This window comes from Garra rufa, chromosome 3 (assembly GCF_049309525.1).
Source record: "Garra rufa chromosome 3, GarRuf1.0, whole genome shotgun sequence".
Taxonomy (NCBI): Eukaryota; Metazoa; Chordata; class Actinopteri; order Cypriniformes; family Cyprinidae; genus Garra; species Garra rufa.
Genome location: NC_133363.1, coordinates 31,048,179 through 31,075,212, shown reverse-complemented (window position 1 = coordinate 31,075,212; position 27,034 = coordinate 31,048,179). Strand labels below are relative to the sequence as shown.

The 27,034-nt window shown below is 39.3% G+C and overlaps 1 protein-coding gene across 1 annotated transcript in view; it reads left to right on the top strand.

Moving 5' to 3' along the window:
- The window catches only part of mtss1lb (MTSS I-BAR domain containing 2b), a 79,620-nt gene extending 59,959 nt beyond the window's left edge, over nucleotides 1–19,661 (top strand). Inside the window, exons 5-15 of the mRNA XM_073836951.1 lie at nucleotides 1,080–1,171; nucleotides 2,004–2,078; nucleotides 3,691–3,848; nucleotides 7,132–7,239; nucleotides 7,363–7,460; nucleotides 10,738–10,957; nucleotides 14,490–14,564; nucleotides 14,852–15,001; nucleotides 15,423–15,599; nucleotides 17,005–17,170; nucleotides 18,433–19,661. Of these exons, the coding sequence (XP_073693052.1) occupies nucleotides 1,080–1,171; nucleotides 2,004–2,078; nucleotides 3,691–3,848; nucleotides 7,132–7,239; nucleotides 7,363–7,460; nucleotides 10,738–10,957; nucleotides 14,490–14,564; nucleotides 14,852–15,001; nucleotides 15,423–15,599; nucleotides 17,005–17,170; nucleotides 18,433–19,211 (2,098 nt within the window). The 3' untranslated portion in view covers nucleotides 19,212–19,661. The remainder of the gene's footprint in view (nucleotides 1–1,079; nucleotides 1,172–2,003; nucleotides 2,079–3,690; nucleotides 3,849–7,131; nucleotides 7,240–7,362; nucleotides 7,461–10,737; nucleotides 10,958–14,489; nucleotides 14,565–14,851; nucleotides 15,002–15,422; nucleotides 15,600–17,004; nucleotides 17,171–18,432) is intronic.
- Nucleotides 19,662–27,034: the final 7,373 nt, after the last annotated feature.

The following is a 27,034-nucleotide window of genomic DNA, read 5'->3' as shown; positions in this document are numbered from 1 at the left end:
GTTTTGTTTTGTTGATGGTTTTTGTTGTTGTTTGTTCTTTGTTGTTGTTGTTTCATTTTGTTTTATTGTTTTAATAATGATCAGACTGTATTTTTGTGGATGTTTTTTGTTTTATTTTGTTGATGTTTTTGTTTTGTTGTTTATTTTGTTATGTTTTTATTATTAGCTTTTTTAGTTGTTTGTTGATGTCTATTTGTTTTGTTGTTGTTGTTGTTTTTTTTCTTTTTTGTTTCATTTTTTGTTTATTTGATAATAACCAGACTGTAGTTTTGTTTACCAGACTGTAATTTACTTACTGTTTTTTTTTTGTTGATGTTTTTTGCTGTTGTTAATTTTGTTGACTAGACTGTCATTTAGTTTTGTTTTGTTGTTTTTGTAATGACCAGACTGTAGTTTTGTTTTGTTTTTGTATTTTGTCTATTTGTTGTTATTTTTGTTTTGTTAATGTTGTTTTGTTTTGTTGTTTTTGTTTGTTTGTTATTTTCTGTTTTGTTCTGTTTTTTTGTTTAGTTTTTATATATTTAACTATATATTTGTTGATGTTTTTGTTATGTTTATTTTTTATCTTTTTGATAATAACCAGACTGTTTTTTATTTCTTTTTGTTTCGTTTCATTAACCAAACTGTATTTTTAACCCAGAGCTTTTCAACCCGTATCAGAATTACTTACACACTTCTTGATTAAAAATTCAAATATACATGTGTGTGACACATATATCTGTTTGTTGTGAATAGCAGGACACCGAGCTCTATCATGTGCACAAATGTGAACGTCACAACACACTATAATCGCAGACTCACTCTCAAAGTCTGACGACACTGGCAAGACAAGAGAGCACAAATACACACACTTTTCACACTTCATTAAAGGACATCTGCTGACAATTCCCTCTGACAGTCTAATGAATGGATGCCTCAGACTCGAAGCCACAAACCAAAGCCTCCATTTCTCATGGTCTGAACCCCCACAGGGTTGATGATATTTCCTTGTGAATGTTCATATTGCTCTGTAATTGAATGAGAACCTCTGACTCAGCTTTGAACGACTGAGAACATGATCCTCTCTTCTTTGCTCTCAGTGCTTTGATGGAGAGCCTGATAACTCCTCTACAGGACCGTATTGAAGACTGGAAGAAGACAGCCAATCAACTGGACAAGGACCATGCCAAAGGTGACTAAGCAGCTTTTTGTCCATATGCACACTATGGCAGTCCTTACAAAGTAGACAGCATACAAATGTTCAGTTATACTTTATTGTAAAGTACATGTACTTACAGTGTACTTACCCAAAACAGTAATGGCAGTATACAGTAAATAAATAGGTAAAGTTAAGGTTTAGGGGTAGGTGCAGTGTTAGTACCTAGTTATTACTAGGGCTGCCCTCAACTAAAGATTTTTCTGGTCGACCATTAGTCATTCATTTCAAGCATTAGTCGACTATTAGTCACACGTTTATTAATAAACCATATAAATCATAATAATGAGCCTTTAATTGCCTACATAGCCTAATAAGCGCTCAAGTGCATGCATAAAGTTTGCCACAGTGCACCGGCAGATATAATAAGTATGAATGTGTCAGGGAAAAACAGCAAGGAGACTGCATTAATGTATTAATAATTAGTTAATAAACTAGCGCTTTCTTTGTTTGTGTTGTCATCTCCACAGTAGTGGAGTTCTCTCTCTCGTTCTGTCTCTCTGTCCCTCTCTTTCTATATATATATATATTTCATGTCTGTAAGTCAAGTAAACACAGAGTTTCAGAGTTTTGCACTCAAGTTCACAGAGCTGGCAGAAAGCACATTCTGTTTGCTTTCATTATTTTACAAAAACACAACGTTTCGTTGTTATTCTGATTGCACACAAATAAACATAGAGTCTTTGCAGATTCGAAAGATGTATTACTTTCATCTGTATGAGCAAACATTATGGAGTATTTTAAGATAAGTACAAGTAGGACTGTAAAATGAAGTGCTATCAAATTTTCACACTATTTGTTTTCACAGAGTACAAACGGTCTCGTCATGAAATAAAGAAGAAATCTTCAGACACCATGAAATTACAAAAGAAAGCCCGGAAAGGTAACACACCTTTTTTCACAATATTACTAAGAAATGTTAAGCATGACAACAAATTTGGCCAATTTATTCTGTGACATACTACCCAAAAACAACACATATACTAGCATACAAGTGAATGGAACAGTAATGGATCGATATTACATAACATTGCCCTATTACAAAGCAGAAATGTGTTGGGAATAAGTCAAGGACATTTCCCCAAGGTCAAAACTAGTTGTTTTATTTGATGTTCAGAACAACCTGCTGTTTGTATGCCATTAGTGTTGAATGCGTTTTTAGTGATCAGTGATGGACAGTTTTTTCAATCTCGGACATGTTGTTAAAGCCGCATAGACTGTGTAGAGTGCACAATGTGCTTGGTGAAATTACTGACCCTGTCATATGGACAACAATCCTCTGCAATGTAAGCAACCCCCTCTGCTGGCTAAAACGCAGAAGTGCAGCTCTCACCTCATTTGCTAAGCAGTTCTTGTTCATATCCCAGCAGCCAATAATTTCTGCTTTTGAAGATAGGATGACAATCCTGTGTGTTACTAGGAAGACTCCGGTGTTAAAGGAAAAGCTCCCTATTTATTTTGTTTAGTCAGACATCTCATTCCTTCTAAGAGCATTCAGTTTGATAAGATTACCTGTTTGATTTTATTTTGGGTTCCGTTAAATCGTACATTTTTGGCTGATTTTTGAATTTAGTTTGGATTCAATTTGCTGTGGTGGTTTGGCTTCTCTGAAACAATTTGGCCGTGAAATGAGCTGAATTGCTTCCTACTACTAACCCTAACACAGTGCTCTCCCTCCTCTCTTTCTCTATCTCTTTCTCTCTGTTCCTTACCCTTTCTTGGACTCCCCCCACGTTGTGTTCTCTCTTTTTTTCATCTACTCTCCTTCTGTAGAGCTACAGGGTAAGTATGTTTTTTTCCACGCCAAGCTGTGGCTCACTTAGATTCTTCTCACTCGTCACTCTGCATGGCCCTTTAACCCGGCCTCAGCTCTGTGGCCATCAGATTTAACACCCACATGACATTTTGGCTTCCCAGCTTACACAGAGTGATTTAAGATCACAGCCTTTCTCTTTTCTCCCATTATAACACCTGAGGGTTTGCTTTGTGCATGATTTTGCTGATGCCGTCCCAGCATGCATGCTGCTTGTGTTCCTGGAAGCAGTTCTACTGCGGATAGCTGACTTTGCTTCCTCAGCAAAGGTCACGACCATCTCTAACAATCTAGTCTGCATGAGTTAACCTTTTAACTTCCTCTGGGAGGTTCCATGTGTTTCATTTAGAGTAGAAGATGTTCGACCGCAGAGTTCAGAGGCGTCTGTCTCCATTTGTTGTGTAGGTGCTAGTCGGAGTAGGTCGTTTTGTTCTGTGTTCACATTACGTTCGTATTGTTGGAGGCGGGAATTAGAGAATGATATCTAATGCTATATCTTCTCTTGTGTTCTGGCTCCTTTCATTATTTCTTCTTATTGTCCTTTACATTCTTCTAATTCTTCCATTCGACCTGTTTTGTCTGAATCTTTGGCCATTTTTTCATTCTGTCTGTTCTTCACTTTGTTTCATCCATCTCCCTTTTCCCCCTTCTTTTCTGTTATGCTCTCTGTTGCCCCCTTTAGGCCGGGGGGACCTTCAGCCACAGCTAGACAGCGCAATGCAAGATGTGAATGACATGTACCTGCTGATGGAGGAAACGGAGAAGCAGGCGGTGCGGCGTGCTCTAGTGGAGGAGAGAGGACGCTTTTGTACCTTCATCAGCTTCCTGCAGCCTGTAGTGGTACAGCCCACCACATTTAAAGACCTATTTTTTTTTTTTAAAGGGAACCCTGGGTATTAAAGGGACACTCCACTTTTTTTTGGAAATAGGCTCATTCTCCAACTTCCCCTGAGTTAATAAGTTGAGTTTTAATGTTTTGAAATCCATTCAGCGATATCTGTTCTGGCGATATCACTTTTAGCATAGCTTAGCATAGATCATTGAATCCTATGACACCAATATAGCATCGCGTTCAAAAATGACCAACGATTTAGTTATTTGTCCTATTTAAAACTTGACTCTTCTGTAGTAATATCGTGTACTAAAACCGGCGAAAAATGTAAAGCTGCGATTTTCTAGGCTGATAAGATAAGATAAGTTTGCTGCCCTAATATGGACATGGATTATGGATATTAATGCGCTTGCTTCGGCCATGTTACGGCAGCAAACTTCCTTGACTATTACACCGGAATGGGAGTGTAGTTCCTAATCTAATCGGCCTAGAAAATAGCAGCTTATATTTTCCACCGGTCTTAGTTCACGATATAACTACAGAAGAGTCAAGTTTTAAATAGGACAAATATCGAAACTTGTTGGTCATTTTTGAATGTGTGCTATATTGGTCTCATAGCATAGCTAAGCTATGCTAAAAGTGATATCGCCAGAACAGGAGAACGGCTGAATGGATTTCAAAACGGTAAAACCCAACTTATTAACTCGGGGGGAGTTGGAGAATGAGCCTATTTCCAAAAAAAGTGGAGTGTTCCTTTAAGATGTGAAATGGTTGCACTCAATGAGTTACTGGTGCTAAAAATTTATTAAAATACTGATACGATGCCACTTTGTGTGGCTTTTGGTTGTAATTTTCAGTTGAAGGGCAACAAGAGAAGTGATGATGGGAAGATGCCTGTGAATGAATAAAACTTCCTAAAGACTTGCATCTTTGCTCACTCCGCTTTAACCCTTATGCCTTTGTGGCTTTTAGTAGACCACAGCTACTGAAAGAGCTTACAAATGGCAGAGACAAGTAACGCTAAATGCCATCCTGGCAGGATGTAAACATGTCCTGATGCTTGTCCTGACGCTGCAGCCACTGAAGGATTTCACTCAATATCTGGGGGCACTTAGACACTTTGTGGGGAAAATCGATGGTATGGCTTTTGGTTTAAGCCTACGCTTTTATCCATTCAATATTAAGAGTTGTGTTGTGGTAAAAAATAGCAACAGCTAGCACCAGTACTGTAGCTCACCGAGTGCAATCATTTTATGGCATATTTTGGTGACCCCCACAGGCCAAAATATGTATACAAATTTTTGATTATTTAAATAACGTACAGTTGTGCTCAAAATTATTTATACCCTTGCTAAATATGATCAAGAAGGCTGTGAAAATAAGTCTGCATTGTTTATCCATTTGATCTTTCATTCAGAAATTTTATATGCATTTGCTAGACACGACTGGGACTTCAAACGGGACTGGGTTCTGTGGTCAGATGAAACTAAAAAATTAGCTTCTTAGCAACAAACACTCATGATGGGTTTGGTGGACACAGTGATAAAAAAGTACCCAATGTGTACAATGAAATATACTGCTGTATGTTTAATGTTGTGGGCCTATATCTTGATATTCTGGTTATCTTGTTCAGATAGATGGCATCATGGATTCTTACAAATATCAAGAGATAAAAAATTTAAAACTGACTGTCCCTGCTAGAAACCATATAATGGGCCGCAGTTGGATCCTCCAACAGGACAGTGCTCCACAAACAAACATCAAAATCAATACAAAAATGGGTCACTGAGAACAAAACCAAGCTTCTGCCATGGCCGACCCAGTTCCCTGACCTGAACCCTATAGAAAATGGATGCGGTGAACTGAAGAGGAGAATCTGAAGGGTCTGGAGAGATTCTGTTTTCTAAACTTATCAGACATTATAGGTGAAGACTCAGAGCTGTTATATCGGCAAAAGGAGGTTGCAAAAAAGCATTGAATAAAAGGGTATGATTGATTGTGTCCAATTGTGTCCATTTTTTTCATAATGAGATTTCTCTCTCTTTTTAAATTCTTATTCTACAGTGAAAGATTGGGTTTTTGTACATTTTAAATGATACAGATTTCTTTGATGATATTTATCAAGGGTATTAATAATTTTAAGCACAGCTGTACATCTTTAATGGGTTTTCTACTACATATTTCAGTAAGAGACATCATTTACATTATATTGAGCCAAACAAGTCTTAAATACCTAGGGTTTCCTTTAATGTTGAATGCAGCACTCTTTGAATTACAGGTTTTAGAGGTTTTATATGTACATAGCCATTCAAAAGCTTGGGGTTGGTAAGATCTTTTTGTTTGTTTTTAAAAGAAGTCTCTAATCGCACTTTATTTTACAGTGTCCTGGTTATATATATTACATGTACTTAGTAATAACAAAAATGGTGCATAATTACATGCAACTAACCCTAGACCAAACCCCAATTCTAATCTATAGTAAGTACATTGTTATTACTCAGTACTCAAATGTAGCCTACAATTACACACAAAAACTGTAAAATAAATTGTAACTAAGTCTCTTATGCTAAGCTAGGCTGCATTTAGCTAATTAGAAATACAGTAAAAATAGCAACAATGTAAATATTAAAATGTAAAATAACTGTGTGTATTTTTATGTATACATGTGACCTTGAACCACAATGCTAAAAATCATTACGATGTTAGGTAAAGATAATTTTCCATGAAGATATTTTGTAAATTTTCTCCCGTAAATATATCAAACAAAGTTTTTGATTTAGTTCTTAAGTTAGACTTTAAAGGCGACTTTCTCAATATTTAGATTTTTTTTGCACCCTCAGATTCCAGTTTTTTAAATAGTTGTATCTCAGTCAACTATTGTCCTATTCTAACATCAATGGAAAGCTTATTTATTTAGCTTTCAGATGATGTATCGATCTCAATTAAAAAAAATAATAATAAAAGAATGGTTTTGTGGTTCAGGGTCACATACTTTATTTAATAAAAAAATAAAATTTGTCAAACAGCCATTAGTCCAGTCTTTAGTCACTTATAATATAATCCTTATAATATGCTGATTTGATACGTAAGAAACATTTAATGTTATTATATTATATCATTATTGTGATGAAAACAGCTTTTGCTCTTTAATACTTTTAAGATTTGGAAACTATGATATATTTTTTCAGGATTTTTTTCTTTTTTTTTCCTTTCATTGTCATTTAAATGGCATTACATGTTAAATTAAATTCTGATCTATGAATTTGTCGTTCTGTTTTTGTGTAATATTAGAATGGAGAGATTGCCATGTTGGGAGAGATCACTCATCTCCAGGCCATTATTGATGACCTCACTGTGTTAACCTCAGACCCCCACAAACTGCCCCCGGCCAGCGAGCAGGTACACATCCCCCTTATATACTCCAGTCATCATGTAGCATGTACCGTATAGTGCTTTACAGAAACAAACTATATTAACACCATTAACACTAAGACTGCTTCTCTCTCTGTCTCTTTCGTTCAGGTAATAAAAGACCTTAAGGGTTCTGATTACTCTTGGTCCTACCAGACTCCCCCCTCCTCTCCCAGCAGCTCCGGCTCCAGGAAAAGCAGCATGTGCAGGTGAGAACAAGAGTGATAAAGAAACAGATACATTATGCTGCCAGTAATGTTAACACACTTATTAAATCTTTATTTCTGGTTATTAGCCTTTTTGTCTGCTGGATAGATTTGTTGCTTGTGCTGTGTACTATGTGGCTTGGCTTTTCATTGTTGTACAGTAATTGCTTCGAAAATTGCTGTTTGTTGGAAAAATGTTGAAAAAAACAACAGCTTGTACTTGTAACTAACTACCCTGCTGGAAAATTAAGCTTATGCTGTGTCTTGGGACACCGTAGCTGGTATTTCATTGGTTTAAGCTGGTTTATAAGCTGGTCTAAGACCATCCTGGATCAGAAAACAAACCAGATGCCAGCTGTTTACCCAAAGATGAAAAATTCTGTCATCAATTACTCACCCTCATGTCATTTCAAACCTTTAAGACTTTCGTTCATCTTTAAAACACAATGAAACCTGAGTGATTTCTGTCCCTCCACTGAAAGTCAATTTCACCAAAACTATAATGCTTCAAAATGTTCTTTATAAAAGTAATCTGAAATCGGGCACTTTAATCTTCTGTACAGACAAAATTACTTTATATGATACACATTTTTAATCTAGGCTTTTATTCACATGTAAACATTGATCACGTACATACAGAGAGCACATCATATACGGTCTACAGAAGCTCAAATGTGCTTGTGTGACGATCTCTTTATAAACTTTATGAGCTTTATTGGAATGGACTTGTAAAAGGGACAAAAATCTTACGGGTTTGGAATGAGAGTGAGTAAATCATGAGAGAATAGAAATTTTTGGGTGAATTAAGCTTTTAAATTGCTTAGAAGCTAGCTAGAAACTAGCTACTATCTTAAGTTTGTTTTTCCAGTCTGGCTATATTTTGTGTGTGTTACGTGCCTTGCGAAAGTATTCATACCCCCACATTTTGTTATGTTACAGCCTTATGTTAAACTGTTTTAAATTGTTTACACTACATACAACATAATGACAAAGCAAACATAGATTTGTGACAACTTTGCAAATCTATTTAAAATAAAACACTGAAATAAGTACATTTCATAAGTATTCATACCCTTTACTCAGTACTTAGTTGAGGCACCTCTACAGTCTCAAGTCTTTTTGGGTATGATGAATTATCTGCCATTATTTGCCTCACCTCTTCACCTTTCAAGCACTGTCAGCTTAGATGGGGGCTGGCAGACATTTTCAGGTTGCCTTTGGCTGGGCCACTCAAAGACATTCACAGAGTTGTCTATAAGCAACTCTTGCTGTGTGCTTAGGGTCATTATCCTGTTGGAAGGTGAACCTTCTAACCAGTCTGAGGTTCTCGATGCCCTAGACTGGGTTTTCATTAAGGCTATCTCTATATTTTGGTGCATTAAGCTTTTCTTCTACTCTGATTAGTCCCTCAGTCCCTGCTGCTAAAAACAGCCCCACAGCATGAGGCTGCTACCTCTATACTTTACTTCTGAGATGGTACTCTGCAGGTGATTAACAGTGCTTGGTTTCCTTCAAACAGGATGTTTGGAATTGAGGTTCAACAGACCAGAGAATCTTGTTTCTCACAGTCTGAGGGTCCTTTAGGTGTTTTTTTGCAAATCCCAGTTGGGTTTTCATGTGTCTTTACTGAGGAGAGGATTGAGTTTGGCCACACCGCCATAAAGACTGGATTGATGGAGTGTTGCAGTAATGTTTGTCCTTCTGTAAGTTTCTTCCATCTTCTTCCAGTATAACCAAGGTCCTTCTCTATCAATTGCTCAGTTTGGTCAGAACGCCAGCTCTAGGAAGAGTCCTAGTTGTTCCAAGCATCTTCCATGAAGGATAATGGAGACTACATGCTTCTGTGAAACTTCAGTGCAGCTGATTTTTTTCTGAACTCTTCCCCAGATCTGTGCCTTGAGGCAAGTCTGTTTTTGATGTCTACATGCAGACCTCAGGGCTTGGTTTTTGCTCTGATATGCATTTTCAGCTGTTAAACATATTCTGAGAGGTATGTGCTACAGTTTAACTCCACTTGAAGTGTAATGACATCTTCAAGCGATATAAGTGCTCCTGAGCTAAATTTCAAGTGTTCCAGAAAAGGGTATGGATACTTATGCAATGGAATCATTTCATTTTTATTTCAAATAAATTTGCAAAGTTGTTACAAACCTGTTTTGTGCTTTGTCATCATGGTGTATGGAGTGTAGATTGATGTGGCAAAAAACAATTTAAAGCAGTTTAACAAGGCTGCAACATAACAAAACGTAAAAGAAATGATGGGGTATGAATACTTTTGCAAGACACTGTATATTTTGAATGCAAGTGTGTAAGAAAAAAGGGGCTGCTGATGTTACTGCTGCTGCGCTGCACAATCTCACTGTATGTTGACATCACATGTAACCCCTGAAAACACAAAGAGACAGAGCACTGCGGTCATAAAAATATAGAGCCTTTCTTTCAACAGGCACGGTTAATGCTTATTGATTCATGTTATTCATCCATCGATTCTTTTTGATGAAGTCAAGGATGAAGCATAGCAATTAGCTACAATTACAATTAACACAATCAGACTAAAGTAGCTTGTTTAATATGATTTTATTACTTCTCTAGCAATTAGTGTGTCTGATGAATGTAACTCCAGTGCTTTGCTCTCTTAAATGAATATTCCGGGTTAAAACCACTTACAAACCCCATTAACAGAATCTGTCTAATATTCCTGTGTTGTTTTTAACCCGGAATATGAAGTAATTACTTCAAAACAAATTGAAAGCATTTCAAGATCACTTTTACATAACCAGTCCCTGTAGACTTTTTGATTAGACCATTAGTGTTTTGCTTTGGCTCCAGGGCCAATTAAGGCTTCCTTTTTTAATAGTGTCATTTAGTACCTGTTTGTGTTTGTTTGTGCCGCCTCGCATGGAGTCATGGGGGTTGATTCAAGTGGGTTGGCTGCCCAAGGCCAACACAGCTGAACGCAACCTTCAATCTCCATACTAGGCCCCCTGTGTCACACCTGTCAAACTTTGTCTTACATATGTTCTCCCTCTGCCCCCCTACCCTCACCTTCATCCTTACCCATCAACCCCATCACTGCTTGAGACCTTTGTTTGTCCATCTCCTTTTCACTGACAATTTCATTGCTTTTTCCCACCTCAAATATTTGTTAATCATTATCATGTATTTTATTTTATCCTGTAAAACCCTCTCCTGCTCATTCTGACCTTATGCGTGTGGTTCACACTTACCCCCCCTTGCACCCCGGTCCTCTGCCCTGTCGCACTTTCCCTTGCTCCCGCAGCAGTGTAAACAGCGCCCATAGTAGCGCCTCTCGATCCTCTGGTGGCTCTCAGACTCACTCACCCAGTTCGTCCTGTCGCTACCGCAGCCTGGCCCAACCGCTAACAACTGCTGCACACCGCCTCAGCAGCGTCTCCTCCCACGACTCCGGCTTCATCTCCCAGGACGCCAACGTCTACTCCAAACCCCCATCACCCATGCCCTCCGATATAACCAGCCAGGTATTTATTTCTTGCTGTCCAAATGCTACTGTTGAAATTTTGGTAACATGAAGGTGAGTTATGATGAGTTTTTGACAGGAATGAAAACAAAGCTGTGATGGATAGTGCAGTGTGTTCAATCAGTTGTACTGAAAATGAAAATTCTGTTATTATTTACTCACCCTCATGTCGTTTCAAACCATTAAGATCTTCATTCATCTTCGGAACACAAATTAAGATATTTTTGATGAAATCCGAGAGCTTCCTGACCCTGCATAGACAGCAAAACAACTGACACATTTAAGGCTCAGAAAGGTAGTATGGACATTGATCATCACATGGACTATTTTAATGACGTCCTTACTACCTTTCTGGGCCTTAAACATGTCAGATGTTTTTTTAAAAGTGTCTTCTGCATACCAAGCCTGCATTTATTTGATCCAAAGTACAGCTAAAATAGTAAAATATTTTTACTATTTAAAATAACTGTTTTCTATTTAAATATATTTTAAAATGTAATTTATTCTTGTGATTTTGAAGCTAAATTTTAGCAATTCTCAGTGTTGCATGATCCTTCAGAAATCATTCTAATATGCTGATTTGCTTAAAAACATTATTATTATTATTATTATTATTATGTTTAAAACAGCTAAGTAGAATTTTTTCAGGTTTCTTTGATGAATAGAAAGTACAGAAGAAAAGCATTTATTTAAAATAGAAATCTTATGTAACATTATAAATGTCTTTATTATCACTTTTGATCAATTTAAAGCATCCTAGCAGATCAATGATGATCTTTGGATCTTTCTGTTTATCAAAGAATCCCAGAAAAAAATGTACTCAGCTGTTTTAAATATTGATAATAGTAATAATTAAAAAAAAGTTTCTTGAGCAGCAAATCAGCATATTAGAATGATTTCTAAAGAGACTGGAGTAATGATGCTAAAAAAACTTAGCTTTGATCACAGAAATAAATTACATTTTAAAAATATATTCAAAGAGAAAGCAGTTATTTAAAATAATAAAAATGTTTCACAATATTATTTAAGAGACTTCTTGGCTAGTAGTGTATTTTAAAATGTAATTTATTCCTGTGATGAAACATTATTAGTATCTTAGACTCAAAACTTTTGAGCAGCAGTGTTTGTTCTGTATATTTGTAAACACATACATTTAAAATCCCAAAAGATATCAGATAATAAAGTTGTAATTGTGAACCCACCAAATTATAGAGCTAAATCTTTTCCTGCTGGGATTTCAGTTACTAAATTTGACGCTCCATAGAATCTCTTGAAGAAACCAGTGTTAACCCACAATCTTTGTCCCAGTTTCAAACATGCAACAACATTCCCTGTCTGCATCTAAACGATTATAGTGACCTCTTGTGGACAAGTCTATGAACCACTGTATGTCAAACAATTCTTGACCAATGGTCAAAATGTGGGTGAGGCATTTTTTTTTTTTACATTCGCTGGAAAAATTGTGATTGGAAGTGGTCCAGAGCTTGTAATGTGCTTGGAAAGCATTGTATGTGGAACACAGGCTTTGCAATATATACACAGAGGCACTTTCTAATGCACTTTTTTTTGGAGTAAAGCAAGAGAAATGTACTTGTCTCAGAGCTCACATGCTACTCTCTCTCTCTCCGTGGGAAGAAAAAGGGATTTTGCCTGGCTGTGAATCTACCAAACGCATGGCTGAGGTGTGACGCACAAAGAAGGATAGGCATATTGAGGGTCAACCTAGCATCGATAATTCAGAAACACGACAGGCAGTGTTCATGATTCATACATATCATTTTTAGATGGTAGCTTAAGCACAGGAAAGAATGACCCTTATAGAATGACCCTAATATAAGTGTTGCAAATATTGTGATCATCACTGTCAGTTTAACCTCAGTGGGAGAATTTCAAACTTTGGCCTTTGGCCTTATGTTTATTAAGTATAAAGTTTTAAAAAAATCTAAAGAAAGAAAAAGAGACAGAATTACATTTACACTAGTCGTCAAAAGTTTTTGAACAGTAAGATTTTTCATGTTTTTAAAGAAGTCTCTTCTGCTCACAAAGCCTTCATTTATTTGATCCAAAGTTCGGCAAAAACAGTAACATTTTGTAATATTTTTACTATTTAAAATAACTGTTTGAATATATTTAAATATATTTTAAAAATGTAATTTATTCCTGTGATCAAACCGAAATTTTCTGCATCATTACTCCAGTCTTCAGTGTCACATGAACCTTCAGAAATCATTCTAACATTTTTTATTAATATTATCAATATTTAAAACAATATATATATATTTTTTTTTAAATAAATTATAGAAATTAATACTTTTATTTAGCAAGGATGCTTTAAATTGATCAAAAGTGATGATAAAGACATTTATAATGTTACAAAATTATATTTCAGATAAATGCTGTTCTTCTGAACTTTCTATTCATCAAAGGAACCTGAAACAAATCTACTCAGCTGTTTTTAACATAATAATAATAATAATAATAATAATAATAATAATAATAATAATAATAATAATAATAATAATAAATGTTTTTGAGCAGCATATCAGAATATTAAAAGGATTTCTGAAGGATCATGTGTGTCTGAGTAATGATGCTAAAAAAACGGCTTTGAAACCACAGGAATAAATTACATTTTAAAATATATTCCAATAGAAAACAGTTTTTTTAAATAGTAAAAATGTGTTGAAATTGTACTGTTTTTGATGTATTTTGGATCAAATAAATGCAGGCTTGCAGTGCAGAAAAGACTTCTTTAAAAAAAAACATTAAAAATGTTGAGACTGGTAGTGTACTGTAGGTGGTCAAGAGTCAAGAGAGCACAATATTAAAAATTAAATAAATGAAAATTTAAAAAAAGAAGGAATCCTAAAAATCTTTATTGTTTTTGTGTGTGTGTGTGTGTGTGTGTGTGTGTGTTTCATTGTGTTTCAAATCATCTCAAATAATCTCTTTATAACAATAATTGTAAAAATTAAAATACCTACCCTTCAAAAGTTTGGAGTTGGTAAGGTTTTTTAAAAATTTTGAAGGTTTTCAATGTTTTTTGAAGTTTTGTATGCTCACAAAGGCTGGATTTCATATTTTAGTATATCTATTGTTAAAATGTCACATGATCCTTCAGGAAATCATTCTAATTTGCTGATTTGGTGCTTAAAAAACATATTTCCATGAACTGGATACATCAAAGAATACTTTAACGTTCAAAAGAATGGCATTTATTTGAAACAGAATTTTCTGTAACAATTTTAATGCATCCATGCTGAATAAAAGTATTAATTTATTTTCAAAACTAACAAAAAACAAACAACATTTAAGTAAATATATATATATATATATATATATATATATATATATATTTTACCAACCCCAAAGACTTCTGACTTTTTACTTCTCCAATGGTCATTGATTTTTCTGTTTATGAAGTGTCCATTTATTGCAAGCAGTACTATAAAAAACCAAAAGAATTCAAACCTTGACAGAGACCCTCTAAATGTTTCTCTGCTGATAACCATCTTTTATGGTTTCTCTTTCAGAAGTCATCGAGTTCAGCGTCCTCAGAAGCATCTGAGACCTGCCAGTCAGTCAGTGAGTGTAGCTCCCCAACCACAGTAAGTATCAAGCGCTCTGTCCATAAAACATACACGTGCTGAAACTGTCAGTGATATTTTGGATTGTCTGTGGGACCCGTGAGGGTTGCGCTGCTGATTGGCAGGTCGGGGTCTTCTCTGTCTCTCTTGCCGGTTTCGTCTTTGTGCTGTCATCAGATCTGATCTTTCCTGCCACTCTCAGCATGTATCTGCAAAGCCACACACACAAAGGCTCCCAAGCCCACGAGTAAAGGGAAGGGGGTCTCTTGCTACTCTGACGGTCTCGATCTTATCTCTCCATTCCGCAGTTTGGCTCGTCCTTCGCTACCTTCCGCCCTGCTCTCTCTCACACTGGCTCCATCAGGCCTTTCTCTGTCATACTTCCTGCGTCCCCACCCTATAACCGCTCCCCTGGATCCAACACACCCTCTCCCACATCCAAGGTTCCTTGCTGGAAGGTTTGTCTCCATTGGCAATTCTCATTGCAGTTTTGTTTATTTCCTCTTCTTTTTTTTGTGTGTGCGTTGTTGTGTGTTGACTATGTGCCTGGATAACACTTACTGACTGTTTTTGTTTCGATTCATTCTGCTTAACTTCATTCATTACCTCATTTTGCTTTTTAACACCTTTTCTGTTGGCTGTTTGATCCTGGTTTCAAATCTCTGGCTGTGAGATTTGCTAAACCGAGCAGACCACGGAAGGTACCTATCGGTTTATTCAACTCAAACAGTAAAGCAAACAATGAGATTGGGCTTTTTCTAAAACACATAAGACTGAATCTATTGAAAGGACACTCAAACTGCTGGATCGTGGGCCATCGTGGGACCGTTGCATTTGTTGCTATACACTGACCTGAATTAACCACGTCTACTTCCTCAGGACTGGTCCAAGGTAGGTCCCAGTGAGCAGCCGCTGGCCAGCACACTTCAAAGGAGAAAAGAGCCTTTGGATAGACTGAGGGAGGCAGAAACCTCACCTCAGTCACAGGGCTATTCTGGGATGCATTTGGAAGACCCCCAGAGGCCAAGGATGACCCCGGCCACTATAGCTGCCAAGGTAACTTTCACCATATATGAAACATTCATCATTTGTTGTGGCGAAGACAAAATGTACCTGTTTGCTTAAGGCTGTTTTTTAAAATGTGGGCTGCTCTGGCCTTGAGTACTTAATAATGCAGTGGTTCTCCACCTGGGGCATCAGCACACTTCCTAGTGGGCCATAAGATGGCTTAAAATTATGTAAAATAACAAAAAACAAGTTCTCATGGGCTTGTAAAACTTGGATATTTCTAAGGATTTTTTAAAAGTTTGATTTCTATACCTGTACATGACCTGAAAATGAAAACATTCTTATAAAGTTATTTCCAAAGGAATTTTTTATAATGTTAGTTATGTCTAGCTCTAAAATATTTTATCTGGTAGAAATCGCTATTTCTACATAAAAACTCTGCACTTACAAACATCTAGAAAAGTCAAGTAAATGTAATGGAAAAACAAAGTTTAAGCCCTGAACACCACTTATGGAATGTAATTATTTTAATTATTTACTTTAATTATTTAGTTTAATTATTTAATTTAATTATTAATTTATTAGCAGAATCTGCAAAATTTTAATTACTTTACCTATATATATATATATATATATATATATATATATATATATATATATATATATATACGTAGTGCTTACCTGAACAAGATATTTCACATAAAATATGCTTACATATAGTCCACAAGAGAAAATAATCGTTGAATTTATAAAAATTACCCTGTTAAAAAGTTTACATACACTTGATTCTTAATACTGTGTTTTTACCTGAATGATCCTGAATGATTTTTTGTTTAGTGATAGTTGTTCATGAGTCCCTTGTTTGTCCTGAGCAGTTCCCTTTCCAACAATGACTATATAATTTTGAGATCCATCTTTTTGCACTGAGGACAACTGAGGGACTTATATGCAACTATTACAGAATTTTCAAACACTCACTGATGCTCCAGAAGGAAAAAAAAAACAATGCATTAAGATCCAGGGGTGAAAACTTTTGAACAGAATGAAGATGTGTACGTTTTTCTTATTTTACCTAAATATCTTTTTTATTATTTTTTTCCATTTAGTACTGCCCTTCAGAAGCTACAGAAGCTATTTACATGTTTCCCAGGAGACAAAATAAGTTAAATTTACCCTGATCTGAAGGATTTTACTGAAAAACAGTGGGTAGTTTAACTGTTGAGGACAAACAAGGGACTTGTGAACTAATCACTAATCAGTTGGCAATTTGTGTATCATAAATAAATACAGTATAATAATATTTTGACATCTTTTAGTCATTTTTGTAATTCATTACATTTTCATAGTTTAGAATCCAAATTCTAGGTCTACATACAGTGTGTGCACACATTGAGCTACGTGTGTATAGTCTGTGCTTGATGTAACTGTATGTGTGTATTGTGTTATCGTGCAGCATGGTGAGGAGGTCTCCCCAGCTGCCAGTGATCTAGCTATGGTCCTGACACGTGGCCTCAGCATGGAGCAGCAGAAGAGCAGCCGAGACTCCCTTCAGTACTCTAGTGGATACAGCACTCAGACAACCACCCCATCCTGCTCTGAGGACACCATCCCCTCACAAGGTAAACACACTGTCAAAAATACTCACTTGTTCTCAGTAAAGGCCTGTTCACACCAAGAATGATAACTATAATTATAATAACTATATTAGTGTCCACACCAACATTTATAAAGTACAAGTTATTTAAAGGGAACCCGGGGTATTAAGACTTGCATGGCTTACTGTAATGTAAATGATGTCTGAAATATGTAGTAGAAAACCCATGAAAGATTTACGTTATTGTAAAAATCCACATAATTTTATTCATATTTTGGCGCCATTATTTCGATGATGTAAAACGGTTGCACTCGATGAGCTACTGGCACTACCTGTTGCTATTTTTATCGTAACACAACTCAGAAAATAAAATTCTGTTACGATGCCACATTATGCGGCTTTTGGTTGTAATTTTCAGTCAAAGGGAAAATGCAAGTCTGCACTGCTTTCCCAGTTATAAAATGAGAAAAATTTTTTTAAAGATACCTGTGGACGAATAAAACCTCCTAAAGAACCGCGTCTTTGTTCTCTTCACATTGGCCCTGATGCCTTTCAGGCTTTTAGTAGACCACAGCTACTAAAAGAGCTTACAGATGGCAGAGACACGAAACGCTAGATGGCATCCTGTAATCATGTAATCATGCCGCAGCTTGTCATGATGCCGCAGACACTGAAGGAGTTTCTCAGCGTGAATTTCACTCTATATCTGGGGCATTCAGACTCCTTGTGAGGAAAAATCAATAGTACGGCATTTGGTTTAAGCCTACATTTATATCCATCGCCACCTGTAAGCTCTTTCAGTAGCTGTGGTCATCGTATCAGTATTTTATTTTTCCAATAGTGTTTCGGTAAATTTAAGAGGTAGCACCGGTACTCACCGTGTACAACCATTTTACATCAACAAAATAATGGCACTTCCCCCATAGTCCAAAAAGTGTATAAAACGATGTGGATTTTTAAAGAAATGTAAACCTTTCATGGGCTTTCTAAAACATTTTTTCAGTAAGAGACATAATTTATGTTATATTAAGTCAGACAAGTCTTAATACCCGAAGGTCTCATTATTCATCAACTAGAGAAAAAACATTCTAAATTGTCATTATTGTTATAGCTGTGGTGTGGACTTCCCTATTCTCTTATTAGTAGAAAGATTTTTAAAACTTAATTTTAATTACCATTATAGTTATCACACTTAATGTAAATAGGCCTTAACTCACAGATATTTATTCCTTATTATTTGAATTTAAAACTAGTCATAAGACTTACAAGTGGAATTTTTTTCGTCAGGCTCTGATTACGATGGTTACTCAGTGAATGGAGACACTGAAGCCGATGGTCAGGCTGAATTTGATAAATCCTCCACAATTCCCCGCCACAGTAATATCGCCCAGAACTACCGGCGCATGATACAGACTAAGCGTCCAGCTAGCACAGCAGGCCTGCCCAGTGGAGTGGGCGCTCTGGGCGGACCACCCGGCGGAGGGGGCGGCATCCCTGGTACGGCCACTATCCGCCGAACACCGTCTACGAAGCCCGGGGTGAGGCGCACCCTTTCCAACGCTGGCCCTATTCCTATACGCCCACCCATCGTGCCAGTCAAGACCCCCACTGTGCCTGACTCACCCGGCGGGTACCCAGGCCCTCCCGCCCGCGTGGGCAGTGAAGAATGTGTCTTTTATGTGCCGGATGACTCCTCCCCGGGAGCGCTGGAGTACGTGAAGGCCTCTCCGAAGCGGCTGAGCCTGCCTAACACAGCCTGGGGCTCAGGGGGCGTAGGCGGCTTAGAGATGAGCGTCTACGGCCAACCGGGCGAAGAAGATCACCTGCTGGCTGCTAATCGCCACAGTCTAGTGGAGAAGATCGGGGAGCTTGTGGCCAGCGCTCACGCCTTAGGTGAGGGCCAGTTCCCTTTCCCCTCACTTCCAAACCAGCCCCCTCCAGGCCCCGAGTCCCTGCCTGATCCCGAAGCGCCCCAGGAGGGTGAGGACATGCTGAGGTCTATTCGTCGAGGGGTGCGGCTGCGCAAAACCGTCTCCAACGATCGCTCAGCGCCCCGGATTTTGTGATGCCTCCCGGAGAGATGGGAGAACACGAGCGAAGTAACCCAGAAAAAAAAACTTCACAATGACTCTTTAGAAAATGAGCTATGAAAAAGAGGATTAAAAAATTAAATGTTTAAAGTCATTATAGAAAATAATGAATAACAGTAATGAAAAAAGTAAATGATATGTAACAGCAGGCTCAGGCCACTATAACTCTTAGCGTGTCCGAACGCATGTTTGTCTTATTAACACGCCCATCACCGCGGGATAGTTGAACTGTAGTGAGACAATTAACTACTGACAGAACAAGGGACCAGGATGTTTGGGGGATTTTTGTGGTTCCCTCCAGATCTCCGCATGGTCCCCGTAGAATAACGGCCCTCCCCAAATTATGGACCCCAGGAATCAGTGCTGGAGAAGCTTATGGGGTATGCAGGGGCTCTTCGCAAATCCTCGCCCTACACTCTCTCTAACCCCGCCCTCACCTCCAGTAAAACTGACATCACATCCTGAAAGTCTTGTGGTATCGCTGTTGTGTGTTGGTCTGCAGTCTGGAGGTGAGCAGGGCTCTGCTGCAGGTCAGCTCGTGGTTGCGTAGAGGGACAGGACTTATCTTTCGTTTGTACACTTTCGTTGTCTAGTTTGTTTTATTTACAAGCAGTTAATCGCCTCCTAGCTCCTAAGAGTAGGAAACGTTCATTTCAGGTATGTGGATTTTTGTAGAATTAGGGTGAACAAAACGCCATCATAATGTGGAGCAATAATGCTTTTTTTCTTTTTTTTTTTTTCCTTTGATCGGGGAAGGTTTCATAGATCAGCTTTTAATAAAGTTGTGCGTTTTTGATGTTCAGGTCTCTGGGGAAGCAGATGCTTTCGAAGACTTCTTGTTGAGTCTAATTATGGCTTATTTAAAAAGAAAATGAGAAACAGAAAGGATGCAGAGCACTTTTAAGGTGTCGTTTTGACCACTAGTTGTCACTGTGGCCACACTATGTGTGGTGAATGCTGTGAGACGGCGCGGTCACGTGCCCTGGTACATAGGGAGACGAATGCGTGTAGCAATGATATAGGCAAAAAGAGAGAGAGATGGGATGTGAAGCAGAGATGGAGATAAGAAGAATGATTTGGCAACACTTTACAGTTGGATCAATTTGTTAACAGCATTAGTTAATATATTAGGCATCATGAACAATGAACAGAATTTATTATTCTAGGTTAATGCTAAGGCTAATGTTAATTTTCTATATATTCTAGGTCATTTTTTATATTTCAAGCAGTATAAATTGTGACTCTGGAGCACAAAACCAGTCTTAAGTAGCACAGGTATATTTGTAGCAATAGCCAAAAATACATTGTACAGGTCAAAATTATAAATTGTTTTATGCCAAAAATCATTAGGATATTAAATAAAGATCATGTTTTATGAAGATATTTTGTAAATTTCCTACCGTAAATATATCAAAATTTTATTTTTGATTAGTAATATGCATCACTAAGAACTTCATTTGAACAACTTTAAAGGCGGTTTTTTATTTTTTATTTTTTTTTTGGTACCCTCAGATTCCAGATTTTCAAATAGTTGTATCTCGGCCAAATATTGTCCTATCCTAACAAACCGTACATCGATGGAAAGATTATTTATGAATCTAATGACTGGTTTTGTGGTGTTATTATGAACAAACGTCTCTGGGTTACGTATGTAACCCTAGTTCCCTGAGAAGGGAACGAGACACCGCGTCCCCTAGGGGTCGCTATTGGGGAACGCTGCAGCGTGACTCGTGTCTGAAGAATGCATAGAAAAACTCCATGAAATGGCCGGCGACAGCGTATGACGTCACTGCGGCGCGCACGTCGCTGCTGGTACGTCACTACCGGGCGACACAGTATAAAGAGTCGCCGAAGTAAACATACAGCCGCTTCACTGTCTGAAGCTTCTCGTCCGAAGCATGGGAAGAAGCCTAGGGGACGCGGTGTCTCGTTCCCTTCTCAGGGAACTAGGGTTACATACGTAACCCAGAGACGTTCCCTTCCGAGGGAACTCTCACCGCGTCCCCTAGGGGTCGCTATTGGGGAACGGTATACCAACGTCTCCATGCTGAGGGGAGTGCATAGTAGTGAGCACTAAGTGTAAATTCTGTGAGGAATTATCCCTATAGGACGAGGTGACAGCTGTCAGAACGTAACCTCCCCGGCCAAAGCCTGAACTGTTACTCACTTACCTGAATGGGTCAAAGGACCCAGAGCACAGCTCAGGTTGGAATCGGAGATTCCTTCGGAGGAACGGCTAAGTTAATACTTAGACTTAACTAGAACAGGAACTGCCAGTACTACTGAGTCTAGTTCCCTCAGTGAACTGACTCAAAAATAGCGACTAACAGGCCTGTCCCAAGACAGAGACCGTTCTAGCAGGGGTTATCCTCAGATAACGCACCCTGGATAACAGATGGTCAGGAGATATCTGAGGTGATATCGAGTGAAGTTGGGCCCAGGGAGACCGGGGTTTTAAACCAACTCAAAAAATGGGAACGAGTACCGCGTAACCCATACCGTATAGGATTTTAGAAAAGAACCCAAAAACTTGGTGGGAACTTACCACTTATGTGGATTTTTAGGAAGTGCACAAAGATTCCGTGCGCACTTACCACTATTGTGGATTTCAGAAAGTGCCCAGGGTTTAGCGTGGGACACTTACCCTAGTAAAATGGGATTTGGAGACTGTGTTTTCCCCCATTTTGGGGGTTTCATATTAAAGCTCCAGATTTGTCATAGGATGACGAGAATTAAAATAGGGGAGGAACCCTCCCTGATTAGAGAGGGGAGCAATGCTACACCCCAATCAGGACAGACAGTCCGCAAACTGTTAGTCGACTGATGAAATCATGGAGCTACTGACCATCATATAGTGGACGCAGACAGCGGACAGACCCCTAACCCCGACTTGCAGGGAGGAACATCCGTCCTTAAAAAGGCTCTGAAGGGACCCTTTAGTGTAAAGGGGAGCGTACTAGACCCAGTCCACATAGATGCCTACTAGGAGAAGGTGATGCTCAGAAATTACCCTTCCTTGTAAGGGGAGCATACTCATCCCACTAGGAGCCGTGCTCTAAACGGGACCCTTGAGAAGGGGAGCGAACGTGCTCAAATCAGGACCTTGAGAAAGATAGGGGTTATTTCTTCCTTAGCCAAGGGAGAAAAATTCACCATGCGGCAGTGGCGCTGCTTTGAGGGAACCCTAAAAGGTGAGCTGCCAACAGCCTGAGGAGGCTTCAATCGTAGGAGCCTTCGCTTCTAGCATGTTAAGGGTAGGTTTCAAAACCCTGAGAAGCAGGGAGAAATGCCAACACCCGCCAGAAGGTGGTGCTCTAGTAGGACCCTTTCCGCAGAAAGGGGAGCAGCCGTAAGGTCATTTCAAGGTCCTGAAAAAAGGGGGTAACTCCTAGTTAGTCATAAAGCCTGAAGGGGAGGTGACACTCGACCCGGAAGTCAGGCGCAAGCAGGCTCCTAACCCTGATTAACAGAGAGGAAAACCCGCCTGCCAGGAGGCAGCGCTCCGATTTCACCCTTCATCAGAAGGGGAGCTTACTCCTCCTGCCAGGAGCAGCGCTCGAGAGGAACCCTTTTCTAAAAAGGGGAGCAATCATACCTGACTCAGGAAGCCTGATGACAGATTCTACCCAAATAAAGGGGAATTTGTCCACACGACAGTGGTGCTACTGATGAACCTTGAATTAAGGTGAGCTGCTGTCATTGAAGAGCTCTGAGAGGACCCTTTCCGCGGAAAGGGGAGCTACTAAAGTTACTTCAGGTTCCTGAGAAGGGAGCTCCTGGATAGTCATGGTGACAGACTCCTAACCCTGAAGGCCAGGGAGGAACGCCCGTCCCAACGAGGGGCGCTCATTGGGGACCCTTTCCTCGGAAAGGGGAGAGCCCAGCTCGTGCGTGAGGCCTGAAGAGTGAGAATCAGCCTGGACAAGAAGGACAGGCCCCTAACCCAGATGAACCGGGAGGAGAACCTGGCTCTGTCAACGAGAAACAGTACTCTAAATAAACCCCTTCTGCAGAAAGGGGAGTACTACCTCGGTTGAATCGACCCTGCCCTCGGGCTAACAGGGGGATCGACAGACCCCAGTCTAGGTGGACTTATGTTCCTGTCTCAACGGGACATAAATCCCCCGGAGCAGGAACTTATGAGGATAGACTCCTAACCCTGAAGGCCAGGGAGGAACGCCCATCCCATCGAGGGGGCGCTCGTTAGGGACCCTTCCCTTGGGAAGGGGAGAGCCCAGCTCGAGTGTGAGCCTGAAGAGTGAGAATCAGCCTGGACAAGAGGGACAGGCTCCTAACCCAGATGAACCGGGGAGAAAGCCTGGCTTGTCAGCGAGAAGCGGTACTCTGAATAAACCCTTTCCGCGGAAAGGGGAGTGCTACTTTAGTTACTGGAGAACTGAGAAATTGCTCCTTGGAGACAAAACTCAGGAGGTGCTGGAAAGAACCTTCGGCTGATAAGATCACTTCACAGGATCTAAAGTCCACAGAGAGAGTCTGGAAGAGGGATTCTCAGAAAAAGGCCTGCAAAGGACAAATGTTAAACATGCCAAGGGCAATCCTAAGAAAGAAACTTAGGGAGCTTACCTTGAAGAGGACATAAGTCCTATGTCTAACAAATGCTGGGAGGGTGGTTTACCGCACGACCTGTGGCGTGGATAGGACGAACACTGCCGTAACCATAACCCGTAGGATCAGAGGGGGAGCATCCGACGTAAACTCGTCGTGTTTTTCTCTGAAAAGCAAAAACACAACACACAGGCCTGAGACAGTATTAAGTTCTTTTTCTTTATTAAAAGAAAAATATGGATCGTACTCACCCATGAGTGACCTGCATTTAACTCAAACTCAAACAAAACCTGTTTAAGGAGTTAAAATCCAGACCATCGGTAATGGAGGTTCTTATGGGACATAAGAACCGCTGCGTGCAGGGAGCTCATGTTGTAGGGCTCGAACCTGGGCCTTCATGGAGTGAAGGACTCAAAGGCAGTGATCTACCTAGCCCAAATCACATAAATCCAGAAAGGCCAAAGAGCCTGGGAAAAACTAACAGATCAGTGAAAGACCTCCGGTTAGTCCTCCTGAAAACAGCCCAACCCAGCAGAGTGGGCTGTCTATTTAAACCCTAGCAGGGGAGACAGCACCATCTAGGCAAGAGCTTAAAGAACTACTTTTATGTTTCCAAACAAAAAGTAATCAGTAAGCCCACACACAGATATCCGCAGATATCTGTATGTGTAGGAAGGACTACCAGAGGTAAAACTGACTGAAAGCCTCCAGCCCTAAAGTAGGAAGAGTTAACGTACAGCTAGCCTCAGACAGCTGTAGTTACTAAGACTGTTCTGCATAATCATGGTCGAACTAGTCTAGGAAAATCTCTCCCCTTTATATGTACACATATAAGCATACATAACATACATATGTATATACATGCACACACATATTTTATGGCAGTAAATTAACTCCACAATCGCGACGCGCAGCATATATTCGGCTCCCGCGGGAGCTAAACAAACTCCGCCCAGACGCCAAATTCCCTCGGGAATAAACAAGCAAGGAGCCGCTGGCGACGCCGCGAATGCGTCTGTTAATGCCGCGAGAGGCAAACACACTCATGCAAAATGAGGAACAGAGAAACTCACCTCCCTCTTTTGCGTACTGCGTTTTCGCGATAAGCCCATTAGTCCCTCGGGAGCTGGACGAGCTGTAATTTATCTCACCCACGTAGCAGAGAGTCGTAGCAAGTGGGTATGAGAGCGTGCCTCTCGTTACAAACAAGCAATGAATGCACCGATCGCATTCTACTCTCTCAAGAGGTAATCTTGCTTGCGTTCTTCCCTCACAGCTCGGGCAGTGTGAAAGTGCGGGTATCAGATTACCACACACGTCACCAGCAGGCCTCCGGTGAGAGAATATGCACTCCTAGACAAAGAGAAAGCTGAAGACAGCGAAGAGGCTGTATGTTTACTTCGGCGACTCTTTATACTGTGTCGCCCGGTAGTGACGTACCAGCAGCGACGTGCGCGCCGCAGTGACGTCATACGCTGTCGCCGGCCATTTCATGGAGTTTTTCTATGCATTCTTCAGACACGAGTCACGCTGCAGCGTTCCCCAATAGCGACCCCTAGGGGACGCGGTGAGAGTTCCCTCGGAAGGGAACAGTACACTACCATTCAAAAGGTTGGCGTCAATAAAATATTAATACATTTATTCAGCAAGTATGCATTAAATGCATAATATTTCGGTTTCAAAGAACTTTCTATTCGTCAACTAATCCTGCAAAAAATAGACCACAGTTTCCAAAAAAGCAGCGCTGATAATAAAAAAAAATCTGCTTTGCCATGACAGGAATAATTTATATTTTCAAGTATGTTAAAATAGGAAAGAGTTATTTTAAAACACAATAATATTTCACAATAATTACAGCTTTTATTGTATTTCTGATTTTACATTTCAGGACAATAAAAATCCCAACTTTTGAACAGTATACACAGTCAAACCAAAAAGTATTCAAACACCAGATACAATTTTTGATATTTTCTTCTAGTGGGTGCAGGACACTATAGTTTATTTATGTAAGTGAAGATAGCAAAGTAAAGTAAACTGTAACATATTATACCCAAATAATTCTTCATACAGTGGACTACCAGTAAAAGTTGGGACCAAAACTTTGATTTGATTTGACCATGTTTTGTTACATACCTTTCTATCAAAGTTATCTGACATTATCAAGAAGTTTGTTCTGACACAGTTTAACTCTTGAGTTCTTGTCACATTTTATTACCATTTTCTAAACTATAGCGAATAAATGGTGATAATGTAAGAAATGTTAAAGGCATCTGACTAAATTTTGGTTTGACTGTATTTATAAATTAGCATTAACTAGATAAATACTTTTTATGTCAGTGTTGCTCATTGTTCATGATACCTATTGCATTAACTGTTAACCAACTGAATCTTATTGTAGAGTGTGACCAATGATCTTGAAAGAGAATTGGTTGATATTTAATTTCCAATTTGAGCTTCTAAAATAAGTTTTTCAGGAAATGTTCTTTTACTTGTCAAGCCTCAAACCACAGTCCCCTGATATATCTTTAGGAGGGGTGGAGAGAACGAGCTAAGATGAAGGCACACACCTGGCTGCCATTTTTTGGGACATAAGAATGAACTTTGGATCTGCAGAGGGAAGAAGGGATGAATAAAGGAGGTGGAGAGAATGAACTCTGGGAAGAAAACTCATCCAGTTGTTTATGATAAAAGCATTCCACTGCCTGTTTTAGATGATATAGGAGTAAATACCTATGACACGGGAAGTCGCTGGTTACCCCGGCTCACCCCACGTGAAGAAAAACAATGCTCTGTGATGATACTGGATGTGGAAGTGATACGTAGGAGGTCAAAACATAGTTTTAGTCATGTAGTGTCTGTTTGTGAGTGACTTTCTGTTCTCCCAAAACTCCCTATAACCCCTGCGGTCATAAATAGTGCTGTTGCGCCAGACACTTGCTCCTTACTCTGATTTTCGGGTTGTTTTTTTGAATTATTTATTTTGCATAGCGCACTCTGTTTTAGGAATGCCTGTAGCGTGGTCAAAAGGAAAAAGTATGTCTGCTTTGTGACAGGCTCTCGCCTGAAAATAGTGCCGTTCTGGAGAACAGGCTGGAATGAAAGAACAAGGTTACGGCAATTCAAAGCCTACACTGCCAGCCGATGAGCAGGTCAGAACTTTGTATATATACATACTGTATAAGAAGGTGAACAGTACAAGTAGCTTCACTAAAAACAAATGTTGTCTTGCGGTG